Source organism: Lissotriton helveticus, chromosome 9 (genome assembly GCF_964261635.1).
Source record: "Lissotriton helveticus chromosome 9, aLisHel1.1, whole genome shotgun sequence".
NCBI lineage: Eukaryota > Metazoa > Chordata > Amphibia > Caudata > Salamandridae > Lissotriton > Lissotriton helveticus.
Genome location: NC_136070.1, coordinates 249,742,191 through 249,769,829, shown reverse-complemented (window position 1 = coordinate 249,769,829; position 27,639 = coordinate 249,742,191). Strand labels below are relative to the sequence as shown.

Genomic DNA, 27,639 nt, shown 5'->3' with positions numbered 1-27,639 from the left:
CAAAACTGTCAGGATTCATTTGTAACATGACAATCATCTCTCTGGAGGCTCTATTAATCATTCAGAAAGGGCTTCGACAGTTCTCAAATACTTTTTTTTAAATGATTTATTTATGTGTTACATGTATTAGGTTTATGTTTCAGAAGGGTAAAAATACCGGAATACAAAACTTTTCCTAACATATTTACCGGCCTAGGTATAAAATCGTGGCAGGCTGGTAAAAGAGTGGCCAGAGGGCAATTTATCTTGACACTAAAAGAAGGATCAGTTTAACTAAATAACCTTGTTTCTCGTGACAAACAGGTAAATTATGTGTCAACGGCATGGGTGAAGAAAACGAAAAATTGAAATTTCTCTAGCAAAATTCGCAAATTTCACATTATGTGATTTTGTGTAACTTTAAGATGGTGCACACAACGCATAAAAATGAGTTGCAAAATACCAGCAGGAGGCTTATTTGCACAGAAAATATCAAGCTGAAAGACATTTTCTACTCAAACAAACCTCCTGATGGTATCTAGCACCCAAAAAATTTTCTACACGTCTCATGGGATGCCAGCAAAATACATTTAGCTTTCACTGAACCCTTATGGATTTTTTTTCCGAAAAAAAACAAGTATGCTTTTTCCAACAGCTTAAATATTTGCTGTATACAACAGGAGTCTTTAAAAGGAGTAGCGAAACAGAAGTGATCACCGTAGAGGAAGGCGAGTCCGTGGACATGGCTTTGAGCCACTGCTTCTTTCGGAGCTTGCATGGAGTTTTTAAGGTGTTCTTAAAGAGGGAAACGCCAATATAGAGAGCGGGAGAAGAAAAGGGTACCTCGAGGAGAATCCTGAGGCTGCTTATAATTCTGTGGCACCACGGAAGTCGGCTAAGACGGGCTTAATCTGCGGCGAATCTCTGGGTCGCCGTCCTCGAGAAGTGAGGTGAGGAGGAGCCGGGAGGGGCAAAACAACAGGGCAATAACAACAGTCCAGGAAAGCGTAATAGCTGCAGTTTTGAAGACTGGTGTGGAACCTATAAAGAAGGGGGGAAAAGGATATTCAAACAAGTCAAACCGAAACCTAAGAGCCGCGCGCGTGAGCTTCTACCGTAGACAGCTCACGTCGCGCGGCTCTTAGGTTTCGGTTTCCAAGGCGCATGGCAGAGTCGGATTCCGACGCGCGCGACCCAATCCCAAGGCAAGCGTCAGAATCCGACTCTGCCATGCGTCTTCATGGTGCGCGCGGCCACCTATTGTCCCCACTCATTAGGTCTCGGCTAGAAGCTGACACGATCGCTATAGTTCTCTGCGAGAACGCGCTTCGCGCGCTTCTAGCGGAGACCTAAAAACAAACGCAAAGTAAATCTCATACCTTAGAAACAAAGTTACATTGAAACGGATGATAGAACCAGGGTATGTCAAAGATACGTTCTCTCATATAATACATACACATGGGATAGATATGCCCTGCCACTAACGCTTACCTAGATTACAGGAAATAGTCATACAGACTCTTCATATGGATGGAATGTCACATAACCTTTTGAATTCCTACTCTTTCTTTTTGGGTATTTATTATCAGAGAACGTAACTTTGACATACCCCAGAGCCATCTTGTTCTATTACCCGTTTCTTTTACCGCTGTTCCCTTTTTAAGGTAAGATATTTACTTTGATCTGGTTTTTCATGTATTTTCCCCACTAGATGGACTACCGTGAGAACTACAATATTGATAGCACATGGTCATTACGGATGAACCATATCGTTTCTTATTCAATTGGACTTTGTAATTTACAATCCTTTTACTATTATCGTGGTATGTACCCTTTCCTGTGTTTTTGCTTCCACTATTTACTTTTCTTTTTGTATGCTGTATATTTTATAGATCTTCACACTTCTTTACTTGTCCTGCGTGGCCAGGACTTCACTGCTCTTGTTTTTAGGTCTTGCGTGGCGTACTGCCCTCATGCGAAGTCGAGCTCGCGAGATTTTATGTTTTAGAGTGTGTACACTAGCGAGGGTTAAGCCCCGCCCCTCTTCTCCATTGGCTGGCCTCCTAAACGGTAGCCAGCCATTGGAGCAGAGGCCGCCATGACGTATTTCTTTCTCTTTAAGCCCCGTCCTTTTCAGATTGGGTTCCTTGACTTACTGCTGAAGTAAAAGGTTTCTTATATACTTTATGGGTCCAGATGGCCCCATAAAGAAGATAAGGAATCTTTTACCCCAGCAGGAAGTCAAAGAGCCCAGTCTGAAAAGGACGGGCTAAAAGAGAAAACTTGCGTCATGGCGAGTGCTTGTTTATATTCTAGACTACTTTTCACTCTTCATTTACGGCTCCGCTGCAAGCAGACCAGCAGGCAAACCTTTCCAACGCAGCCCCCTGGACTGATAACATCTTCCATAATGTACCCCTCCACAGTAAACCACTCCTGTTCACTTTAAAAATGCAAAATGCGAGCCGTTTTCTATCCAGTCTGTTGTGCTGCAGTATTGCGCCGTGTGGCCTTCCAAGAGCTGCAAAGTGTCCTAATACCCCAGACATGTACTCCATGGAAGTGCAAAGTTTTCCGTCTTGATGTAATGAGTCATCTGTCCTTTAACAACGCTCCTCACAATTCTGAAAGTAGCATTTTTGTGCGAGTGAACAGTGATAGCCTCGGGGTACACCCGGTGTTTGCCTTCGATCGTGGCGGAGACTAGCCAGTATGTAGCACACCGAGACCAGCTACCGAACGAAGGTAGCCTCTAAGGGTACCCCCTCGGTTTCTGCCGAGCGGGTACTCGCTGAGGTCAGTGCGTGGGGTACAGCAAGGCTTTAAGTGGGCTGGGTCTTGCTGGTGCCCAGCACCGGCAGTTCTACACCAGGTGCAGAGACGGGTCCTTAGCAGGCTCTCCATTTGTGTCCTCACCCTCGGTGAACACATAAATGTTAACTCTGCGGCAGTAACACCCTTCACTGCCTTGGGTGTAACTTCGAAGAGACTGTTTATAGCTCTTTCACTGTTTCATCATTTCGGAACGGATGCTTTTTCAATATTATATACAACGCAGTCATAGTTATTGCTTATTTATCTTCTGCAGCTAGCAACCATTGGCAAAGCCAACAGTACTGGCTTGTTGTAGGTGTAATGTTGCTTGCTTTTTTGTTATATATCTGGCTGCAACGATAGAAACAGCAAAATGCCCGATGGGCGGCACACTATGCTATGCACAGATGTTTAGTTTGGGTGTTTTTAAGCCACGCCCTTAATTACATAGGCCACAACCCTTTAAGAGACACCCCCAGTGGGTTCATCCCACTTAAAGCCCTGGTGTACAGTGCGCTGGCTCAGGTGAGACTGGCTTCCTCGCCCCCTTCAGTTTACAGCAAAGACCTGTACCGAGGACAATCTGCGTGGCATGTAAACAGCATGGCTCCCTTAGGAGGGACTACCATTGGTAGGGGACCCCCTCGGTTTCTGCAGAGTACCCTGGCTGAGGTCAACGTGCGTGGGATGCAGCGAGCAGGCTCTGGTGCCACTGGCTCGCTTGCCCTCTTCATTTTACAGCAAAGACCTGGGACTGGTTTTCCTCGATTGGGGCTGCCATTGAGGCGCAGTGAGGTGCCCTCCCCCACTGGTACCACAGGGCTTATCGGCATTTGGCACACTGGCTGGCTCTGTGTGTGTGTGTTTGGCTCCATGTGTGTGTGTGTGGCTCTGTGTGTGTGGCTCCGTGTGTGTGGCTCCGTGTGTGTGTGTGGCTCTCTGTGTGTGTGTGTGGCTCTGTGTGTGTGGCTTTGTGTGTGTGTGTGTGTGTGTGGCTCTGTGTGTGGCTCTGTGTGTGGCTGTGTGTGTGTGTGCGTGTGGCTGTGTGTGTGTGTGTTGCTCTGTGTGTGTGGCTCTGTGTGTGTGTGGCTCTGTGTGTGTGTGGCTCTGTGTGTGTGTGTGGCTCTGTGTGTGTGTGTGGCTCTGTGTGTGTGTGTGTGGCTCTCTGGGTGTGGGTGCAAATGTAATAGGTCTCGTATTTGCGAGAGATTAAGCTATTGGGATTGTAAATGACAATGCCATTTATTTATCTATTTTCAAAACCAACACATAAATAAAAAGTTTGTCATTTACAATGCCAATAGCTCTAACTTTTTCGAAGGCGAGACCGTTGCATTGTAAATGCTTGTTCTTTTCTCCCTTTGCGGATTTTTCTGTTATTGATTGGATCCATTGCACGGTGAGATCACGGATGGATGTAAGGTTATTTAGCATGTATGAAAATACACCACACATCAACTGGCTGTATAAATTGCCCTCCACATAACATGTTTGATTATTACTTATGAACAAGATGTTCTAATACCAAGTGATGTTTACATATGTATTCTGAACTCTGTGTTCTTGTTATACTTAGAGAGATCAATGTCCAGGAGTATTTGTTCTCTGTAGTATATTAAGATTATCTGTTACAATCATGACGGATTTACTGTTCAGGGCAATGCATGTTCTTTTAATCTCACTATTTTGTATCGATCCTGTTTTTATGTATGTCTAGCAATTGTATACTGATGTATTGTTATTTATATGGTGCACATGGTCAATATGTTATGTCTGTGTTTCACAATTTGTGCAGGCGGTCATAAAAATATGTTTTGAAGTGGTGTTTGTCAGTATGTCACTATATAATGTTTTTGTTTTGTTGATAAGTTTTACACTCTATTTGTTTGTCATTTGTATTTTTATATGGCGTATATTTATCATGTTACAGCCCTGACGCTGACCATTTTCAATTGGATGAAATGCGTTGGCTGAATGATTCTTGCTGTGCATTTAAAGAAGCACCAATAAAGAGAAGATTTCTTATGAATTTGTAACACATTTTCTTTCACTATATTTAGTTCATGAATACATTTCTAATGTGGTGCACCTCTAGCTTTCAGATTGATAAGGTTTCCTTATAGTAGTGCAGAACCCTTTGGGCAGAGGGCGTTCACAGGGAGTGCACACTAGAGCATACATATCTCCTTATATGAATTTGGGGATATAACGGTGTCGGTGCGGCATCTTGTTGTGGTCCACTGCCCTTCTTTTTCTTTTACTTACGCTATTACAGTTCTCTGAGTCTTCAGAACTAGATCTGGCCCTGGTAATGGAAATGCTGTAGTACTTGGACAGGAGTGTGGGTATCCCATGCATTAATGGAACCCCATGCAGGGCTCAACGTATTCACTTCCCTCGACATCCCCACATCGGTCATACAGAAGGATTTCCGAGAACTCCAGAGCCCTCATCTGATACTCTTTCTGCAGGTTTTCCAGGGTATGAACCTCAGATCTAAGTTCAGTATGCTCTCCACTGTAGTATTGTAGTACTTGAAGCAGTCGCTACCCATCAGAACGCCTCCTTGGAACCCTTTCTCTTTCGTTTCTGTCATCTCATTTAATTTCCCACTCCGGGATTGCCGCTCCTCAGTTCTTGCACAGGGCCACAAACTATAACTTGAGCAGCACCATTATGAACCACATAACCATGCACTAAAGCAATCCCAAATAGAGGGGTAGAAAACGGAACAGGTCAGCACCTTTCCTTTGTATGCTACCCTTGAACCCATGGCAAAAACATGGTTCATGGGAAGAGCAACATCAGACTTCCTCAGCTACTCTTAGACTAAACGAGTTCCAGATTAGGATAATCCAACCTGTGGTCCCTATTCACCGTGAACAACCACTTTGTCACTCCCATCCAGTTCCTTCTGGCTTCACTCTCGTTCAGTGCATCCTGACCGAATGCAATAAACAGGGCTAAGCTTGAGTCAACCACCACTGACACAGTAAGGCTCTCACCAAAGGAGAGCCACAGAGATAATCAGAGAGCCCAGCATGTCTTGGCCAAGAATCAATACAGCTTACCAAAGGGACACAGCACTCCCACATACTTAGTCCTACAACTCTGGACCAGAGCAACGTTCACACTGAGCCAATCAGGCAAGAAATGGAGCCATCACTGGAAGTCAACTAGGAAAGCCACCGTTATGGACTCCAGCAATGTTGTGATTCAAAACGTGAAATATCAAATACTGCTAACAACTGGTAAACAGTACATAGACGTTCTACTTTTGCAAGTGCTACACAACAATCCACACAACATCCAATACCACACTGAAAGAAGCTGAAAAGCTTGTGAATCTATGAAAGATACCATGATAGAGAACAGTGCTAACGAACAGTAACTTTGTTCTTTTCTCTTTTGTACACTGGATATACACAACATCACCGAAAACAGCTGAAGGCATTTTTTAATAGAATGTCATACAGCATGAGCAAGCACATGGAATCAGTGAAGAATGGTAAAAGGGAGCCCAAAACCACAAGTGGAGTCTGCTGTGGTGGCAGTTAACTTTTTTCAGTTCATTGTCTTTTAAAAAAGGCCCACGTTCCTGCTGTAAACCTATCACCAGTAGCCCCTGCCCCAAAAGCTCCCCATAGGTGACAGTACCCCACCTGCATTCTGAAGCAATCACTTTCATAGTCAAATCTCACCAAGCAGTACCCGTTTATTCCCAGGAATCTTCACCCTCTCACCAACAGATGTTCCCAGCAGACACCCATCGTCTTATGAAACTGCAGTCCCCCACCTCAAGCATATCCTAATGCCTATCAAAAGCAGGGTCATGCAGTGAACGCAGCAGGCCCGGTCACACGATTGCCAGAGATGACTGGACAGGCCAGGCTATCCCAATGAAGCCCTACAAGCAAGCAGGACATGAACTGAGACATCCTGTGCAATCCCTGCGCTAATTTGGAACAGTTGGAAAGAGAAGGGCAAGGACAAGAGTTCGGGGGCTGAAGAAGCGACAACTGACTTAGATATGCCAGCCACACACTGAGGGTGCCCTGGCAGCATAGACAGCTCTCAAATTAAGGCCAAGAGAAAAATCATCGGCGGAGCATCCGACACCGAAGTGCGGCAATAGTGGAGGGCGAGAAGGGAGGCAACTGGGGAAACCCCCACTGCTTGACAGCAACCTCTCCCGGCCCAATATTATAGACACTTACCTGGAAGAACCTGGAGTACAGGCCAGGCCCTACGTTTGGATCTCTAAGACTACTAAACCACCACTTCATTTAGGGAAGGGGAGGTTCAGCAAGTTGGAGCCAGCAAAAAGCACAATTACCAAGCCCTGACCTAGGGGTCCTAACAATAGAATTCTCCAGCTGGTGGTGCCCTGGAGGACAGCCTGTGCACTCAACTTTATTATAGACCTCTGCGGTAACTTGGAGGGTATTCACCTGATTGCCCCCTGTACTACCTCACACTGAAACAAAGCTGTTGCTTATCCTTGATGACATGGACAGGCCGATCAGCCATAGACTGGCATGACTACCAATAAATCCAAATTATGGAAGAACCCATCCATAAAAAACATGTTTCACAACCACATTCAGGGGAATAAGAGAGGCCTCAACTCCAGAATCAACCCATCAGCTGCGTGAACCCTCGGATATTCCCTACAGTTTTTAGGACCTACAATAACCATCAACAGAAGCAAACATCTCCCTGCGCCTAACAGAATTCACAAAAGACATGACCGCACTCTACCTAGACTTTCGAAAAGCAATCATGGATCTTGCTCACTTCATCTAAAAAGCAGAGCACAGAATCGACCAATCATAAATGTCATTAGCTGAACCATCTCATGAAAACAATGACTGGGACCTCAGACTTGATAAACTAGAAGCATGCCAGACTTAGTTCAAGAAAAACTGGAGGACTACAAACATAGATCAAGGCGGAAAAATATGCATATTAGAGGCCGCTACAAAAAGTATCCCTAATACAGCACTGGAGTCACATGTCCCAGTCCTGTTCTATCAGCTATTGCAACTGCCAGCGGACTCTGAGGTATCACTCGACCAGAAGCATAGTGTCTTCTCTCCCTTCCAGCAAAATGGAAACTGAATCCCTGATGTCTTGGCACAAGTAAAAAAAAATTCAAATCAAGGAATCTGTTATGGCTGCAGCACGGTCCTACGACACGATCCACTTCAGGGGGGGATCAGATATCACTCTTTTAGGCTGTCTCCCCAGCGACTCTGGGCGCCACCGCAATTTCTGAGAAGTGACAACACACTTCCGAAAAGAAAAAATAACTTATCGATGGGGCTACCTCTTCAGAATCTACTTTACTAAAGACAATAAACAACTTTCAGCGAAGACCCCACCGGAAGCGTGAGAATTTCTTCACCTCCCAGCAATGACCTATAGCCATGAGCAGGAACCCGGGACCACGTTGGCTGCACCAGACCTTGAATGGAGAATACCATGGACAAGCAAAATGAAGCGATGGATATGCAGACCCTGACAACGTCTGTAGAAAGATTCTCACCCACAATCGTCCGATGTGGCGTAAGCAGAGGTAGCTAGAGATGATCTTAAGCTCTTCCTGCTGTCATTCACAAGATGAAGCCCAGCGACGGGTCGTGTGGTTTAACATTTGATCACGGATCATGGCCTCTCCTGATTCAATATGCCTTGAGGGGATTGGCAATATGCCTCAGGTAACCTTCTCTTGCCTTTAAATATCTATCCCAAATGCACTTCCGCTCATCTTGCGCTCCTCTATACTTTATCACTCATAGCCTCCAGTGACACTGGAGTTTTTTCGGAAGCTGTCCCACAACATTCTATCCTCTTTAAGTTTATAGCAGTTATGCATCTGAACACAACTTATTTGACATGTTTTTCCTGTTACTGTTGTTTTCGTTTGATAAGTTCTGTCTTAAGAATTTTTCCACTGGACCCCTCTCTACCAAGTTAAATTACAAAGCCACAGTTCTTTGCCTTACTCATTTTGGGCACCCCAGACAGGTCCTTGTTACCCATACCACTATGGATGAGTGAGGTTACACCCTCCCAGGGGTGTGACACCAACGGACCACTGCTGATGCATATTCAAGGAACCTCAAAGATTAACACACTGCTGATAGCCCCTCTCAAAGCCAGGGTTGTAACGCCCCTATAAAACTAGCAGCACTATTGAAATGAGTGCAACGCAAAAAAACAGACTTACTATTACTACAGGAAATACATGTATTACAGAAGGACACCATTAGAGTACGATCCTACTGGTACCCTACATAATATCATGCTACGGCCTCCAACAAAACTAGAGGAGTAGTGATCCTGTTGATAAGAGGCCTATCCTTTACCGTGCATAGCAAACTAAAAAATAAAGAAGGACAATTCATAGGCTTAGATTGCTCTATCAGAACCACAAGGGCCCAACTACTACAAACATTCCTTCTATGAAGATCTAGGCCCATGGATAGTGGCATTCTGCAGACGACTGCTGGTGTTGAGAAGCGACCTTAATGTTGCACTGGAGCCACTGAATGTTAGATCTTCTGCGGGAGACTCTGGTACTTAAGACCCCTCTCCCAGCAAAATGGCATACGAGACCCGTCACTGACTGATATTTGGCACACTCAACATCAGGGAGAATGCAACTACACTGTCTTGTGGAGGATTGATTATTTACTCATGGTCTTATCTAACCACTCAGCAATTACTGGACCTGGCTCTCCCGGCTTGACCAGCACAGCACTGGTAGCCAATCAATGAAATAGCATTCTAGGACCTAACCCTGCACGTCTCTACCCTCAAGACCCTAGAACACTATTTTAAAGAAAATGGCAATGGGGAAGTAGACTGGAGTGTGATCTGGGATGGGGGAAGCAGTTATTCGGGGTGACCTTATCTCCCACACAGCTCACTTCAATCAAATATATGCCCAGAAAAAGTCAGACCTGGAGAACCGGATACAAGACGTCCGACTCCGTCACAAACAAAACAGTACCCAAGAGCATATCAGGAGCTGCGGGTCTCAAAGGGAGAGCTAGAACAACTCCTAATGAAGGAAAGAGCAAAGAAAATGCTGTGCATAAACCAGAAGTATTATGAGAAAGGCAGCTAGGCAGACAGACTATTGCCTACAAGTTGCTCAAACATCAAACTAGTAATACTATCTCAGCAATCAGAGATGAGGCGGGATCTACACACACTTTGACACCACTATCACAAGCATTTTACCTCTATTAGTCAATGCTCTATTCTGCCCAATCTCTTAATGAGGCGGCACACGCCTGCTACTTGGAGTTCTTGGTATTCCCCAATGCCAGGGGCCTTGACTTCATCCTGATTGATGGCCCCATAATGACCGACGAAGTCCGAGTCGTGATCAAGCAGCTCAAATCCAATAAATCAGCGTGCCCTGATGGGCTATAAGCAACCTTCTACAAAGTATATGCTACCATTTTAGCAACCCCTTGCAACACTGTACAATTTTGTCCTCCAAACCTGGAGAGCTCATGCTGAGGATGACCATGTCCACCATCACCCTAATATTAAAACCTGGAAAAAATCCCACGTCCTGCGGCTCATATCGGCAGATTGCGCTACTGAATTTTGACATCCTGGTTGAACGTATTCACGACGCCTGTCCCTACATAACCTCCTCAGAGCAATTAGGCTTCATCAAGCACAGAAAAACAGACAATACCAGACTTACATACAACCTAACTGACATTGCAGAAAAACACAACAAACAAATGGTTCTTCTGTCGTTTGACTCGGAGAAGACCTTCGATTGAGTGGACTGGGAGTTCCTAAAAAAGGTCTTAGTCACGACAACCCTAATCTCCTTACAGATGGGGGAAGTTGAAGATATCTTGACTAGGGTGAGTCGCCGGCAATAAGATAAACTTCCTCCCCGGATTTATGTTCTAAAAGTACTTCCACTTCAATATACACCACTATTGCTTAAACAGGTTCAAAATAAACTTCTCAATTGTGTTTGTGGCAACAAATCTCCTAGAGCATCTAGAATCACGCTATTCAGGAAATTGACTGATGGAGGAGTGGGACTCCCCAGTATTGTCGGTTACACCCGAGCCTCTGAACTGCGCCCATCACTAGACTTGCATCAGACCATTGACACTACACTTAGCGCTGCAGTCAAACAATACCACTCTAACATCTCCTAATCCAATATATTATGGTTGCCATGCAAACACAGCAAGATACAAAACACCCCTTCTACACTCTAGGCTACACTGCAAGATTGCTGAGAGACTACACCACACACTCATGACATGATCTCTTTTCCATCACCCATGACTCTGATCACCCATAAATTCAATTTTCTACCTGGTCTATCAGACCAAGGGCTTCTTACACTGATATGAAGGGAACCCACACACTTAGGGAACTTTTACACCGAAAGGGTCACTAGCTGAAAGAGCCACTTACATAGATAATTGCCATCTTCAACCACATGACGAATATAGACTAACCTAACTGTTGCATTGGATTAGGAATAGAGATGTCCAAGCCAAAGTCAATAGAGATAAGGCACAGATCAAACACTTGCTTTTTTAATAAAACCAAAACAAAAGGGACCCTCATTCTATATAGTGTTCTTAACCACACACAGAACACCCCCCCGCCTGCAGGTTAGCCTGGAGCAGGGCCCTGGGTGAAGAGAGCTCAGGTGACACTTGGGGAAAGATGTGGAACAGGGTACCAAAATCATTCATTTGTGTACAACACAAAGAAAACACATACAAGCTCCTAACCAGATGGTACCTCAGTCCCACTCGACTGAAAGCAATAACCGGCAGTTCTGACCTCTGCTGGAGAGGAGGTCCCATGTTTCACATGTGGTGGTCCTGCCCACTAGTACGCCACTGTTGTGAAGAAGAGGCTCAGAGGGTAGAAGCAGCTACAGGAGTGAAGCTTCCGATGGACCTATTGATGGAGCTCCAGGTGAAAACTCTGTATACCAACTAACAACCCCTGCAAGTAAACTTGCAACCTACCTGCTGAGGACAGCTCACTTAACACTGGAACAATTTTGTAAACAAACCCTAACATTTGGTGGTCGAAAGTGTGCTCCATCTATGCCAATGAAAAGCAGACAGCATTAATACAAGCTACACACCACAAATTGGTAAAAATGTTGGGTCTCTTCCGGGAGACAGGACAGCAATACAGAGAGGGGCCCAATGGGCAGTCCTCTTGCCCTACAACGATCTAGAGTTCATAGTCTGTCTCATAAACAGAATCTGGGGACTCAGAGAAAGGCATGTGATCTAACATTGCCAACGTAGATGAACGAATAAGAAATATAAACGATCTGAGTCCTGGACAATGGTACCTCTTCCTTGTGGCTTATTTATCTGATTGCTCTGTCAAAAACTGATCTGTATGGTTAATACCTGAAGTGACGACCAAAGTTATGTTTTCTCAATTTACATTGTAAACACAAATATTAATAATAATGTACGCATTGCTACCTATGGATATAAATAAAAGTCGTTTTTTGTTAAGTGTGCAGTAGCCACTCCCAACCTCCGGTAACGACTATTCTATAGTAACTCTGACCCTTCTGTTGATAGAAAAGATGTCCACTTTTGAGTGTGCCAAAGGCAGAACAAACAGGGACTTAGGTAAGCGCCCCACTTTAAAACGGCTTAGATTCTTTAGTAAGTAGTGGTGCGCCTTTTGTGGTGAATTGGAAAAAAAATCAGTCCAGATTTCGGGATCCCTTAATATGCTCCAATAAGACAGTTTCGATCTTCAATAAAAGGTGAACTTTTTCATAGCACATTAAAAAGACACTTGCTGGTTAGAGGGCTGGCTCCCCGAAGGGACACTGTCCACGTGCTTTGTTATCGAGAGGGCACACAGGGCCCTGACTCAGCGGCCGCCGGAGGGTGAGCGCCCTAGACCAGTCATCGCCCGGCTGCTCAATTATCATGACCGCGATGCCGTCCTGCGGGAGGCGAGGAACAAAGGCTCGCTCACCTTTGAAAATCATAACATCATGATCTTTCCCGACTACACGAGGATGGTGCAGCAGCAGAGACAATCCTTCGTGGCTGCTAAGGCCAAGCTGCGGGGCCTGAAGCTCCAGTACTCTCTCCTGTATCCGGCCCGCCTACGAGTGGTGCACCAGTCCCGGACGCATTTCTTCGACTCCCCCGAGGAGGTGTTTCGCTGGACCGATGAGACGGTACGACTTCGTCCACATGCCCAGCCGGGGCTGAACCCGGGCGGGTCCCGGGGATCGTCGCCGGAGCAGGTGCCTCGCCCAAATCCGAAGGGCCGTCACCGACGGTCCCGCTCTAGGAAGAGGTCGGCCTCTGCCAGTACGTTGCAGACGGATGGTGCAGGGGACTCGGAGCACTCCGAGGCTGGCAGCTGAACATTGCTGGGTCTGGACCTTACTTACTGAATGCTGCGCTGCCCTGCATTGGCTGGTGAGACTGTTCTAACGTGACTTCCCTATGCCAGTCTATTCCCAATTGAGAACTCCTGTTATCTTTTTGGGTGCATGGTGGGACTCGGGGGGTGCCTTCTATGGGCCTCTGACCCCCGCGGTTGAGTGTGTGGGGAGGGGGGTGGTGAGTGTGTATTGGTTGGGATGTTGGGATCCATTGGTATGGCGGGCCCTGGGTTCTCGGTTCTGGGCCCGGGTCTCTCCATGCCGCGACAGATACTTCAATGTTCTCTGAGGTATTGGGGTGGGGGGAGTGGGGCGGGGGGGGAAGTTCTTTTCTTGCTGATGCTTTGGGGGGTTTGGGTCTGGGGGGGGTTGCTGAGTGTTTGGGCTGGGTGGGTGGGACCGCACGTGTGTGTAGCTTTTGCCTTTGTCGCTTTGTGTAATGCGCCGGGGTGGGACGGCGGGCTGGATACAGGACGCTGTGATGATGATGGCTAATAATACGACTGTGTCTCCTCAAAAGACCCTGCGCGTTGTGACATGGAATGTAAGGGGTATGCTGGATAAAATCAAACGTGGGGCTGTGCTGCGTTGGGGGAAACGGGAGTTGGTGGATGTTCTGCTGCTCCAGGAGACTCATATGCTGGGTTCCAAGGCCCTGAGCCTCCAGAGGTTCGGCTTTCAGCAAGTGTACCATGCAGGCTTTACGAGAGGCTCCCGGGGGGTGGCTATTCTGGTGCACCGCAGGGTGGCTTATGTACATGAGAAGCAATGGCTTGATCCCCAGGGCCGTTACATTTTCGTTAAGGGTATGTTAGGTACGGAGCCAGTGGTGTTTGGTAGTGTGTATGCCCCCCCCCCTCTGCAGTGGGCCTTATCTGAGCGGCTGTTTGCGCTGTGGGATGAGATTCCGGAGGTGCTGACTATGGTGGGAGGCGATTGGAACGAGGTTATGGATGTGGGCTTGGATCGCCGGAGGCGAGTGCCTGTTACACCGGATCCCCCCCCTGTTGTTGCTTCCACCAGACTCTGTGCGACTGTGAGTAGCCTGGGCTGGGTCGATGTGTGGCGACACCTTCATCCCGCTGTGCGTGAATTTACGTATGTGTCGGCGGTGCATGGGTCCTTTTCGAGACTTGACTATCTGTTTGTGCCGGGTGCCTGTCTGAGTCGAGTCAGTGATGCTGCGATACTCCCTCGGGGCCTGTCCGATCACTCCCCTGTCCTAGCTACCCTGACCCTCCCTTCCAAGAGGCAGCCGTTTCGTTGGCGGATGTCGTCCTGGCAGCTGCAGCGACCCGACTATGTGCATCATCTGCGTGGGGCGATTGATCATTTCTGGCGCGAGAATCTCGTGGGGGGTGCGGACGCTATGGTGGTGTGGGAGGCGCTGAAGCCCACCATTCGGGGCATTGACATAGCTTGGTGCGTGGCTGCTCGGCGACAACATCGGGAGGCTATTGTGGCTGCCGCGGCCCGCGTGGAGGAGCTGGAGCAGCGTGGCCGGCTTGGGGGTGACGATGGCGTGGTGAGGCAGCTCCTGCAGGCCCAACAGTGGTACGCCTCCGTCCTTTATGAGGAAGCCCGGCAGGCGTGGCTCGCCACGCGCAGCAGAGTGTATCAGTGGGGCGACAAGTCCTGTACCATGCTGCATAGGTTGTGCCAGGCGACCTTTCAGCCCCTGGCGTTGCCGGGTCTTGCGGCGGGAGACGGGTCGATCATGACCGATCCGGACTTGCTGGCGGCTAGCTTTGCCAGTTATTACGAGGCACAATACGCCCCTCGTGATCCTTTGGAGACGGACATGATATCTGCATATCTTGACGATCTCATGCCACGGGCCGTCTCGGATGCGACCAGGACCGCCCTGGACGTCCCGCTCACGGCTGAGGAACTGGGGGACGCCCTTGGTCAGTTGAATGCTGGTAAGGCGCCCGGCCCGAGTGGCTACCCAAGCGAATTCTTTAAAAAATTTCACGTCCAGCTGGGACCCCACTATCGCCGCGCCCTGGAGGCGGCAAGGGATCGGGGAGAACTGCCGCCGGACTGGCGTCATGCCGAGATTGTGGTCTTCTTGAAGCCGGGCAGGGCGCCGGATAGACACGATTCGTACAGGCCGATCTCTCTACTTAACGTCGAGGCCAAAATTCTGGCTAAGGCCCTGGCTAACCGCCTCTTGCCCCACGTTACTGACCTGGTCCACCCCGACCAGGCCGGATTCATGCCTCGCAGGGCCACCCGGCATAATATCCGACGGGCACAGGCCGCGGTGGATGCCATGGGTGCTAGGGATGAGCAGGCGGCACTCTTTCTGGCGGATATGGACCGAGCCTTTGACTCGGTGAGTTGGGCGTATTTGTTCGCACTGTTGGCTCGCCTCAACCTGGGGCCGGTCTTCTTGTCGTACGTTCGCCTCCTATACACCAACGTGACGGCCTCGGTCCGCGTGGCCGGAGCTACCTCTGGGCGCTTCCATATCGGTCGCGGTACCCGGCAGGGTTGCCCCCTGTCCCCGTACCTGTTCGCCCTCGCCATGGAACCTCTGGCGTCGAGAGTGCGAGTAGATACCCGGTTGCGTGGCTTTGTTTGGAATGCAGACCTGGCGGATAGGATTGCGCTGTATGCTGATGACGTCCTCCTCTTCTTGACTGATCTGCGGCGGTCGGGTCCCCGGGTTCTGGAGCTCATGCGGGCGTTCGGTGAGGTCTCGGGTCTCCATCTTAACGTGAATAAATCAACCCTGTGGGTGCTGGGTGGCGGAGTGGTTGCTGACCCTTGGGCGGCTGAATTGCGAGTGGCGACGGATGGCCTGAAATATCTGGGCGTTTTTCTCTCAGAGTCGCGGGCCGTGGCCTGGGCGCGTGGCGTATTGCCGGTGTGGGAGAGGGTACAGGCTGATGTTAAGACCTGGTCTAGAATGCCGCTCACTATTTTCGGGAGATCGGCCATCTTTAAGATGGTAGCGCTGCCGCGGCTCCTGTACCAACTCCAGAATTTCCCTCATCCCATTGGCCTGGAGTGGTTCCGCCAGGTTAATTCAGCATTGGGCCGCTTCCTGTGGGATGGTGGTGCGGCCAGAGTGGCTCTGAAGACGTGCTTTTTATCCACCTACTGTGGTGGCTTGGCCACCTCGGACCTCCTCTCCTATTACCAAGCTTCACAATTACTTATCCTCAATGAATGGTGGTATTGTGATAGGAGTGATCCGGCTTATGCCCTAGAACGATTGCTTATGGGCGATCGCACGCTCCACACCATCCTTTATTCGGCCCGCCTACGCCGTGGGTTGCCATCAGTCACGAGAGTGGTCTTTGCGGTATGGAGGCAGTCATTGCGCCGAATGGGATGGTGGGGCAGACTGACGGCTGAGACGCCGCTCTGGCATAATGGTCTACTCCCGGAACTGGCGACCCTGACCGGATTTGAGGGTTGGGAGAACATTGGGATCACGCAGCTGGGCCAGGTCATGTCCGGCACCGCTCTTAAGTCCTTCGAGGAGCTCCGCGCGGAGTTCCTCATGCCTCAGTCCCAGTTCTTCCGTTACCTCCAGCTACGGCATGCCCTCGCCCCGAGCATCGCTGGCCTCGACTCTTTGCCGGAGTTCAGCCCTGTCGAGGCTAAAGTATTTATGGGAGACCTGGGGGACAAGAAGGTCTCTAGGATCTACCAGACACTTGTGATTCATTGCTCCTCCACCCTACACTCCCTTCGGGAGGCGTGGGAAGTAGATGTAGGCCCCCTTGATGAGGACGACTGGAGGGAGGCGCTGGAATCCCCGCGCGGAACCGCTATAGCTGTCCGGCTGCGGTTGATTCAATTTAAATACTTGCACCGCGCTTACTATACGCGTGAACGGTTGTGGAAGGCTGGCTTGATTGCTTCACCGGAGTGCCTGCGCTGTGGGGCGGTGCCTGGCTCCTTGTTGCATACGGTATGGTCGTGTGGCCGGCTGACTGGGTTCTGGAGGGGTGTGTGGAGTTGCCTGGCTGAGGTCCTGGGCTGGGACCTTCCACGTACCCATCGGCTGGGTCTGCTACATATTATGGAAGGGATTGGGGGCAACGTCTACAAACGTCATTTGTTGCTCTTGGGGTTGGTTGTGGCCAAGCGGGACCTGGCCCGGGCATGGAAGTCGGTGAGGGCTCCCCCCCTGTCTGCTTGGAGGGCTGGGTTGGATTATTTTATGGGTCTGGAGAGGCCGATCTTTGAGGCGAGGGGCTGCCCACGCAAGCACTACAAAATTTGGAGGCGTTGGGCTGACTATCGTGGCCTGTTCTTGGACCCCCCGGCAGAGCAGGAGGAGGACACTTGATCGCAGTGACATTTCTGGCCCGAAGCGGCGAGGCCCTGGAGGCATTACACCTACTTTCTTTTTCAGTTGCGGCTATACACGTGTGGTAGGGGGGGTTGGGGGGGGTATCTGGAGTGGGGAGGGGGGGCAAAGTTGTGGGCTAGGGTGGGTTGCTGGGGAGTTCGTATACTGAGCATATTCTGAGCCTGTTTTATCATTTTGCTGCTTATGGAACTGCTATATTGATATTGTTGTGGTGATCTTCGGGTGTGGAGACGCCACATTCTTGGTGCTCATTTGCTCAATAAAATTGGTTGTGAAAAAAAAAAAGACACTTGCTCAAAGGGCTAACGAAGAAACTGGCTGCAGAAATACTACGGAACACTGGAAGTATGTAGCCATTTTCCTATAAAGTTGTTTTCTAAAGGATACTTTTCCTTAAGCATAGCGTTTCTAGCTCTATTCTAAATATCATGGGCTCGTATTGTTCAAAGAGCACACCAAAAGCAGCACATTACCTTCATGTGCTCCAGAAACATCTGCAATAATCTGTGCAGAAGACATTGCTACTAGAGTACATCAAACAAAGAGTTTCTCCAGTCAATGTAATACATGCAGGATGGATTTTGCAACGATTATTTTCTATCTATACATAGTCTATTGCATTAAAAAATAAATCGGGTACCAGTGCACTTGAAAACATCTGGATGGTCTGTGGAGAAGGAAAGGAAGGAACGTGATTAGGTTTCTTAGTGCTCACAAAGAGATCTTCGCCGTTTGTGGTGTAAGGATGAGCGAGGAAGTAGTGAACAACAACCTGCCTTGATGATACGGTTCCATGAAAACCAATTCACATAATTGACATCACCTTCAAATAAATGGTGACTTAGAGGAACCACAATTAGCTATGTCACGAGTGAAATTTCCTAGAAACCGATTTTACAGCAAGCTAGGTGCTAACCACCTTTGAATCTCAAAGAGGTAACCTCAAATGGATACTCCACTTCTGATGAAGTAATTGTTTTTCCACCCAATCCAGTACTTTCCACTACATTGAAATCTATGTATGAGTGAGAGTGTGAGTTAGTGTGCGTGTGAGCAACAGACACTACAATCCTGGGCAGCGAGTATGCAGGACACCCACTCACTGGGTTAGGTTTTGCCACCAAAGCCAACCTCAGACAATAAAACATCACCCAACAGCAGTACAACTCAAAGCAAGTTAATAAGAGTGCTCCATACATAAGTCACTAGTTGCTCTCTACAAGCTAAGCATAGGAGTATTTTAATCAATCAAGCTTTCTTCTTCATCTGGTCTGATTACATTCCTCCAGCTCTGGCTGATGAATCTATCCGTCCCTTGGAGAATGCTAAAAGAAAAACAGTCTTATGTACGTCAATTAAGAAAATCCATTATTCCATAATGTACATGGTACTGTTACGCACTCTCGATAACTAACAAAAATAGTCCCTTAGAGAGGCCCCTGACCCTGCCTAATCTCCCCCAGTTCTTCCTATCGCTATTGTACGCTGATATGCTTTTCACTAGTTTATACTTTAGAAATATGAAGCAGCCATACCCCGCCATAAAAATCTGCAGGAGTCTTTCAAAGTGACGCCATGCGTCTCACTGAGCAATGGCGCCAACCCACACAGCCAGAATCAAGGCGGCTTTAGGGCAGTGCCGCTGGTAAAGCCGCACTAAAAGCTGACCTGTGGAGAGGGCGCTGTGACCTCAGGGGAGTGCTATGTTTAGCAATGTCTTAAGATAGGAGAGATGAGGGGCACTTTTGCAGGTGGTAGGAAGAGAATCCAAGGAGGTGGTCATGGGACATGGGGGCACCAAAAGCGGTTTGTCGCACCGGGCGCCACCAGCGCTAAAGCCCTTATACACGGTGTACCTGGGAGAACAATTTGATGGAGAACGTTGATAAAGTAAGATACAGGAAACATAAGTAGATCATAGAGATCCTGATGGAGAGTTCTACGACCATCCTGTGCTTTACTATCTGAAATGTGTTTAATAATTGCAGGATTGTCCTAATCACAGATTAAAGTTACTTCACAAAATCAAAAGGCAAACTTTGCCTGCAATCCCACCTCTGACCTTCTCGGGCTGACCAGTGAGAAATTAAAGCAGCACTGTGATATTTTTCAAACTTTGAGCCTTCCAAACTGACTAAAAGCATAAAATTGCAACTTCCTATTTTTAGGTCTCGGACCGTCGCACTGCGTAGCAGTGGGCGGAGTCCAAAGATTTTATGTTTTTGAGTTAGGGGGGCTTGAACCCGCCTCTCTCCCCCATGGTGGAGTAGTGTGGCTCACTGGTTAGAGGCAGCAGGCCTGAGAGCAGAAGTCAGCCCGGGACCAGGGTTCAATTCCCCACGCGGCAGGGTCGTGGACCTTGGTCAGCGGACTCGATAATTCTCGCTTCGGTGCTTACTCTAATCAGGGGTTCCACTCGGCAACTCTGGGCATTAGCTTGCCTAATCTCCACAACGGCCCCACCAATTCCGGGGATGCCTGGCTCCACCTTGGGGACTCCCAGCAAGGGACCATCCCACAGGGAAAGCCAGGACGGGTTCCCCAGAGTTATACAGCGCCGGGACGCCCCGTTGCTGGGGCAGCTGTGCGCTTTACAAGTATACTACATTTACATTTACATTTACATTGGCTGGCTTCCTAAACGGAGGCGAGCCATTGGAGGAGAGGGGCATCACTCCATTAAAAAAAGCCCCGTCTCTTTCGGATTCGGGGGCGTGTTTTTGGCATTCTTTTGCCCTGTGACGTCATCCGTCACTCAGAACGCCAAAAACACGCCCCCGATTCTGAAAATTTCAGACGTTTGCGGCCGCCATTTTTGTTGTTGTTGTTGTTGTTGGCCGGCGGCTGATGGAGAGCTGCTACCTGCATGCACCATCGCTTTGGCGCTGACCCGGCTTCGTAGCTCTTGTGTCTGCTTGTTCTCTCTTCGTGTTAACTGTAGTTTCGTTAACATTTTATTTCTAGCCTAATGGAGTCTTAAGAGAGTTAAGGACACCTTTCACTTTTCCCAGTTTGCTGCTTCGCCGCATGCGCAGGACCGCGTTGACAAGATGTGTTCAGTGCGCAGGACCAGAGTTTGCGGTGCGGCTTCAGAGCCGTTGTGCGCTTGCTCAGTGCCCATACCGGTCTGTGGACGGCAAGAGGGAAGGCCCGTAATTCCGCGGCGCGGGCGCAGTTTCGGCTGATGCCTTTGCAGCCGGTTAATGGTGACTATGTGTTAGAGCCCATGAGGCAGGCACACGCAGTAGTGGCGGCTCTTGGGGAAGGGTCAGCGGCCTGCGCAGGTCAGAGGCCATGGCTGGCGTGTTCAACATCGACCTGGACCAGTCCGACGATGCGGGCTCACAGGAGGTGGAGGAAGGGATAATGGTCTGGGGAACTATAGTGGGCACAGATGGGGGAATCAGTTGACAGGGCGTAGGGAGGGTGACTGGCACGGTTCTCAGCGCATAGGCAGGTCTACGGAGGGGAGTGAATTGTTGATGAATACGCTGAAGTCTGGATTTGGTGAGCAATGGCATATAGTGAGTAGTCCCATGGTGTAAGAGTTACATGGATGGTCTACCAAAAGTGTACCACGAGAATGAAATTAGTGCGTAAAAGCAGAGTGGACGGGTTGAGATCTGTAGGTAACTCACAAGTCTGTAAACGTTGTAATATACACATTCGTGGATCCTTGGATATGCAAATGAAGTCTTGCTTTATTTTGTTGAGGCGCAAGACCACATGGCATTCGGTGTTTGATTCATGGTGACGGCATGACTCTGTACTGCTACAATAGGTAACTTCTAATATTCAAGTGTGAATACATAATCGTTGGGTCTAGTGACATGGGTGTTGTCCCTCACAAAGCAGTTCGCTGACGGTCTATTTGAGACTTTCTTCCTTGCCTCAATCTGTACTTTCAATTTGCTATGCGTAGGAATAGGGCACACGGCCTAAACCTTGTAAAGAATAGTGGTCCTTAACAGTGAAGCGAGGGATACCCTGGGCTCCCCACCAGTCTCAGTCCGTTAGCTTTTTTGTTGTTGAGGATTTGTTATCATTTGTTAATGTGTCAGAAGTGGACTGTTCGTCACATAATGCACAATTATGCGTGGCGTAATTATTATGTACCACTGTAGTGACCATGCGCTAGCCGTTTTTCTATTAGTGTTTTTCCACCGTAGTGATACAAAAACTTGGCATAATATTCAGTTATTTGCACATATGTTATTTATTCTCAGGTCCAGGAATGAACTTTACTGCCTTAAATAAATCCTGTTTGGGTCGGTTTCTATGCCCGGAGATTATATGACCTAGATACTCCTGTTCACGTAATCAAAATTTGCACTTTTTATTTAAATGTGTGGTTTCTAAGATAATTGGCAACTACTCCAATTTTTTGCCATGTTTGTTTCTGTAGATTAGTGTATTGTCTTGAAAATATTGTACATGCCTTTCCTCCTTGAACAAACTGCGCATCAACCTTTGAAGCCTAGGCGCTGCTGTAGCTAATTCAAATATTAGTCTTTAAAACCGGAATGTTCTCTCAGAAGTTATGAATCCTATGATGTTCTTCGATGCTAGATGCTTTTGAATTTGGTGGTTGACTGATTTTTAAGTCCAAATTGCTGAATACTGACAATACTTCAAGAGTGGTTAAAATCTTGTTTATATTTGTTAGAGTGCAGCTGTCAATTATATATTTTTGCTTATTGGTCACATGATGACACAAAAACAGAGCTTGCCCCCCCCCCTTAATATGACTATTAGGGGAGAGTCATTCTGTACCCTCTACTTGTTCTATTATGTCATGGGTGCTTGAAAAATGTTCCCAGGGGCTACAAAGTATAGTCTGTGGTGTGCCCAAGGGCCACATTAATGCCAGCAAGGTGGGAGTGGGGCTTTAGGTGGGCAGATAGGGGGACAAAGACTAGGGGTGGGGGAAGCAGAGTGGGCTTATGGGAATCGAAGCATGTACATGGTGTGGTCAGTGAGTCATGGAGTGCTTTATTCCATACTGCTCACTACATTAAGACCCTAGTCTCAAGAGTCATAGAATTGACAATATTGTGTTTTATGCTGTATCTGAATCACTATCTCTCTACTGCACTTTGCGTAAGCCATCTCTGCGTTGCTATCACTACCTTGGGAAAGTGAAGTGTAAAACGAGGTAACTTGGGGCCAGATGTACGACCATTCAGTTTTGTGTCGCAAATTTGAATGTACAAGAGTGTTTCAGACACTATTTGAGATTCCTAATGCGGTCGTAAATTACCCGCCTCATCAATCACATGAGGCAGGTTGCAATTTGCGACCTTTGGGTATGGCCAGTACTTGCAGGGATGGTAGACCACCATGTCTGTGACTGATTTTTCTATAAAGCATATTTTTTTTAATGCAGCCTGTTTTCCTTAAAGAAAAAAACGGGATGCTCTGTGTGTGTGTGGGGGGGGGGGCTCTGTGTGTGTGGGGGGGGCTCTGTGTGTGTGTGGGGGGGGCTCTGTGTGTGTGTGGGGGGGCTCTGTGTGTGTGTGTGTGGGGGGGGCTCTCTGTGTGTGGGTGTGGCTCTGTGTGTGGGGCTCTGTGTGTGTGGGGCTCTGTGTTTGTGGGGCTCTGTGTATGTGTGTGTGGCTCTGTGTGTGGGGCTCTGTGTGTGTGTGTGGGGGGGGCTCTGTGTGTGTGTGTGGCTCTGTGTGTGTGTGTGTGGGGCTCTGTGTGTGTGTGGGGATCTGTGTGTGTGTGGGGAGGGGGGCCTGTGTGTGTGTGTGTGTGGGGCTCTGTGTGTGTGTGTGGCTCTCTGTGTGTGTGACTCTGTGTGTGTGTGTGTGTGTGTGTGTGTGTGTGTGGCTCTGTGTGTGTATGGCTTTCTGTGTGTGTGGCTCTGTGTCCACGAATACTCTCTACTACTCTCTAATGCTCACCTATTGCCTTTGTAAATGACAATACCATTTATTTATGTTTAAAAAAAAAAAGTCATGAGCAATGCCAATAGCTCTACCTTTAATAATGCTGAGACCATTGCATTGTAAATGCTTGTTTCTCCTCGCTACAAGGATTACCCTGGGTCTCTACCCGGAGACATAGATATGAAAGAGGCTAAGCAGAAAAGGAAAACAAGAAATGCAATACTGGAGGAGAGCAGTAGTGCTGAACGGAGAGTATGTAAACAAACACAGAGAAAAACAAAGGAGGGACACTTGTGAAAGGAGGAAGAAAGAAGGAAACGTAGGAAGATGGGAGATGGAGGGACCCAAGAAAACAGGTGAAGAGAAAGAAGATTTAAGCGAGGAGGGAGATAGAGAAGAACGGTCAAAGAGTGAAAAACAGTTGGGCAGGCAGGGGTAGAAAAGAGAAGCGAAAGAAATCCTTAGAAAGAGCAACAGTGTGAACAGGTGAAACAGAAACACAGGAAAGAGGAAAACAGCAGCGAGGGAGACAGAAAGATTAAATGAAGGGATGAAAAGAGATGAAAGAGGAGAAAAGAAAAGAAGTAGAGCAGACGTGGTGTCGAAAAAGGAGAGAAGAGAAAAAGTTGATGGGGATCAGACAGCAACATGGGAGGGAGTATCCCGCATGTTTTGGGAGAGATAATTAAGTAAAAAGCAGATCGACTAGGGGAGTGGCAAACATATATAAAGAGGGAAGAGGGCAGGGAAAAGAAAATCACAAACATTTTAAGTGACTGAAAATCTCAATGAAAGCTGACATAAGGGTCTTTTAAGAATAAGAAATTCCTGTATCACCCTTCCTTCTTGCCTGGAAAAAGGCATTTCATTTTTAAACCCTACTGGTGTGTTCTTCCTTATAGCATACAGTGATTGCAGACCCTAAACACAGAGGGAGACAATGCGACAAACCTGATTGAATACAAGATTACAGTGCCGAGTCACAAGCTCACCTACCTGTGACACCCACTTCTCCCTCCAGGACAGCCAAGACCCACTCTTGCACAATGATAACTTTTCTCGAAATGTGTGGATTAAGAAAGACCGGGTTGTGGTAAGCTCTGCCTATTACATGGCCTGATAATAAATACACTTACGTTGCTCTGGCCAGAGGTCCGGTGAAGCCCTGTCCAGCTTCTCAAAGCTCAGCAAAGAAGCCTCCAGATCTGCCCCTAAAACAACAGAGCAGATCAAAATCCGTACAGAAAACACCTGTTCATTTGATACACTAGGCAGCATACATGAATGCAGCATACCGATGGCGGAATATCAGGACATTTCACATCTTTGAATTTTGTGCCACTCCACCCACAACTGTGAGTTTGTTCTGCTCCGTGGATCCAGGATGTTGAACGGGCAGATTAGACACTGCTGAATTTGTGGGGTAATTAAAAGTTTAAGTCGAGTCAGTCTGCTTCAGCACCAGAGAACAACACTCCTCACAGGACCTACCAGACGAACACTGTGCCAGGTCTTCCAGAGATATCTGTGTTGGGTCCTAATAGAGACACTTCATATAAGCACCAAGCAGACACACCCTATGACAGATGCTGCAAGTGAGAACTTGCACAGGCCTTAGAAAGCACATTTTATGCAAGGCCCACATTTAGACACACCTTATTCCAGGTCTTACCGTAGAGATCCTTTGGTGGATCCTGTTAAAGCCCTCCCTTGCCAAGTCCTTCAAGAGACACCTAATTTCTGACTCAATCACTCACACACACATTACATGCCAGAGACAAAGAGACACACGTGCCAGGTCTCAGCAATCTTACCAGGACCAAGGTGTCATCGGATACACCCAGCCTCATGTCTTAATAGAGACACTCTCCATCATACCAAAGTAAATACATGCAAGGACAAGGACCAACAAGAAACACCCTGGTGTCGGTTTCTACAAGAAATACCCCATGCATGGTTCCAGCAGATACACTTCATGCTGCCAGAACAAACACTAGAACTGACTGTGCCAGGACACAGAAAATATACCACATTCTAGGATACTTTGAGAGCTCAGCAGGTCTTACTAATTGTAAATTGTAATCTTCCAGGTGCATATCCCTGGGGGGCTTTGAAAAGAAGTCTGCTGATTATATGTGCATAATAGGATTTCAGTGAATAGTTACTGTCTGTTCACATCACATTTGGCACATCCTTAATTTAGTCTTAAATCAAAGAAAATACAGTCTCTAATGTGCAATATAGGTAACTAAAATCGCCTGACCACCAGGGCATAGTTTTTCAAATTATTCCACTGTTGTGCCTTACATGTATAACTCACCTATATGTTGCCATATGAGAAATAAGGGCTACCACTATGTAAACATTGGCTTTTTTAACTTCAACCAGACAGTGTTCCTAATTGCTTCCCTCTTGAAGGAAATTTCAGGCATCTGTAACAAGCCTCAAAATAGTCTAGCCACAAGAAGGAGATGTTGGGTTCAAACAAATACAGAAGAATGGTTTGCTGCAAATATTAAGAGCACAAAACAGAAAAATAGGAAATTAGAGGCAAAATGGCAAAACATTTACCGGGCAAAAGACTAAGGAGCTCACTTAAATTACAGCAGGGGGCCCGCCAACCAAGTGCTTTGACTATTAATTGAGGAGGTCCCACTGCGCCAATCTAGAAACGAGCCTTATAGAACAAATTTATCAGAATACAAAATCAGGCTACCAGAAAATAGAATCAGACGTTTTGGCACAACAAGTCCGTACTGCCACAACCATTTCTAAATATTATTTAGACACAGTTCAATTGCACCTCCCGGTGAATGTTTAGCCGAAATGGTATCAAACGTGTGAAATGGGTCTTCCTCGTCTATGAATTCATACAGCAGCAATTCCACTAACAAGAGCGTTCAGGAACTTGTCAACCCTGTTTCGGACAATCTGACATCTGAATAGTGCAACAAACTATTATATTGATGTCCCTGGTGTAGTCTTTAGCTTCGGTGGCTACACTCACGTGTGTATTACGTGTGGAAAGCTCCCACATCTGGGCTTAAGACACCAATTGCTTGAGTTGCCACACATTCTTTTGCCTTTCGGTATATGTATATATGCAACACATTATTGGGAGCTACTGGGCCATGGCTCTGAAGTGAATTCATTTCAATATTATAAACTTTGTTGCCTTTCCCACATTCCCTATTTTCCCCCAAGTCTCAACACTCTAGTCTATCCTCGCCATGCTACCCACATCTTAACCCAGTCTGCCCTTTCACAGCCTTCCGTCATCCCCAGTCTCCCTTTCCATCTTCTCCCATGCACCCATCACGCACATTTCATCCAATCTAAGTGGAAAACTTTCATCAGCATTATGTGAGACAAAAAAACCACAATAAAGAAATAGGATAATGATTAATCCAAAAAGATCACGACCATTAAATAAGCATTGGAAAGGCCAACAGGTCTCACCTATTATACCTATTGGGTTTGCCAATCTTTTTAGCCATGCTGTACAGCATTGCGGCGTAGCATGGTTGTTAAAAAAATTTTTAAATTATGCCTTCGCTACGTCAATTTATAGGGATGTGCATAACGTTCAACACACATGCATGAGTCTACAAAATGATATGTGTGTTTTTTGTCTTTTTATTCACTGATCCCAGATGGATTGGTAATTTTTTTTAAAGTGAAAAGCACCACTTGAAAAGCACCACTTGGGGCGAGAGAAGCAAATGGGCGAGAGAAAGTAACCTAGTGGAGAAAGCAAGGAGCATAAGGGGGGATAACTGGAAAACACATGCAATCTCAAGGAGTGCTTAAAAAAAAGTTGTTCCCTAAAAGCAAGCAGTGGAAGCAGAGAAGCTATCCAGTCAAGGCTATGGTAAAGAGGCTATGCTTCATGGGAAAAACAAACACAATATTGGGAAGGATACAAATAGGAATCAGGCAAATAAGAGTGACAGCAAAGTCAACCAATGATGAGCTGGGTGGGCTGCAAGCCGCTGTATATTCTTTGTAAGCCCACAATATGTCTTTCACAACCAGGCAGCTTGTGCAGAAAAAAAAAATACTGGATCACCCCGTCGGCCAACATTCCGCCCCCAAAAAAGCAAAGTCCCTTAACAAATGGTTAGAAAAAGACCACCACTAAGCTTAAACCCTAAAAGTAAATATCTCCAACAAAG

General features: G+C 47.3%; 1 protein-coding gene across 1 annotated transcript in view; it reads right to left on the bottom strand.

The window, feature by feature from the left end:
* Positions 1-27,639, bottom strand: part of LIN52 (lin-52 DREAM MuvB core complex component) — a 349,735-nt gene that overhangs the window by 302,221 nt on the left and 19,875 nt on the right. Inside the window, exon 2 of the mRNA XM_078659874.1 lies at positions 24,601-24,675. Within this exon, the coding sequence (XP_078516000.1) occupies positions 24,601-24,675 (75 nt within the window). The remainder of the gene's footprint in view (positions 1-24,600; positions 24,676-27,639) is intronic.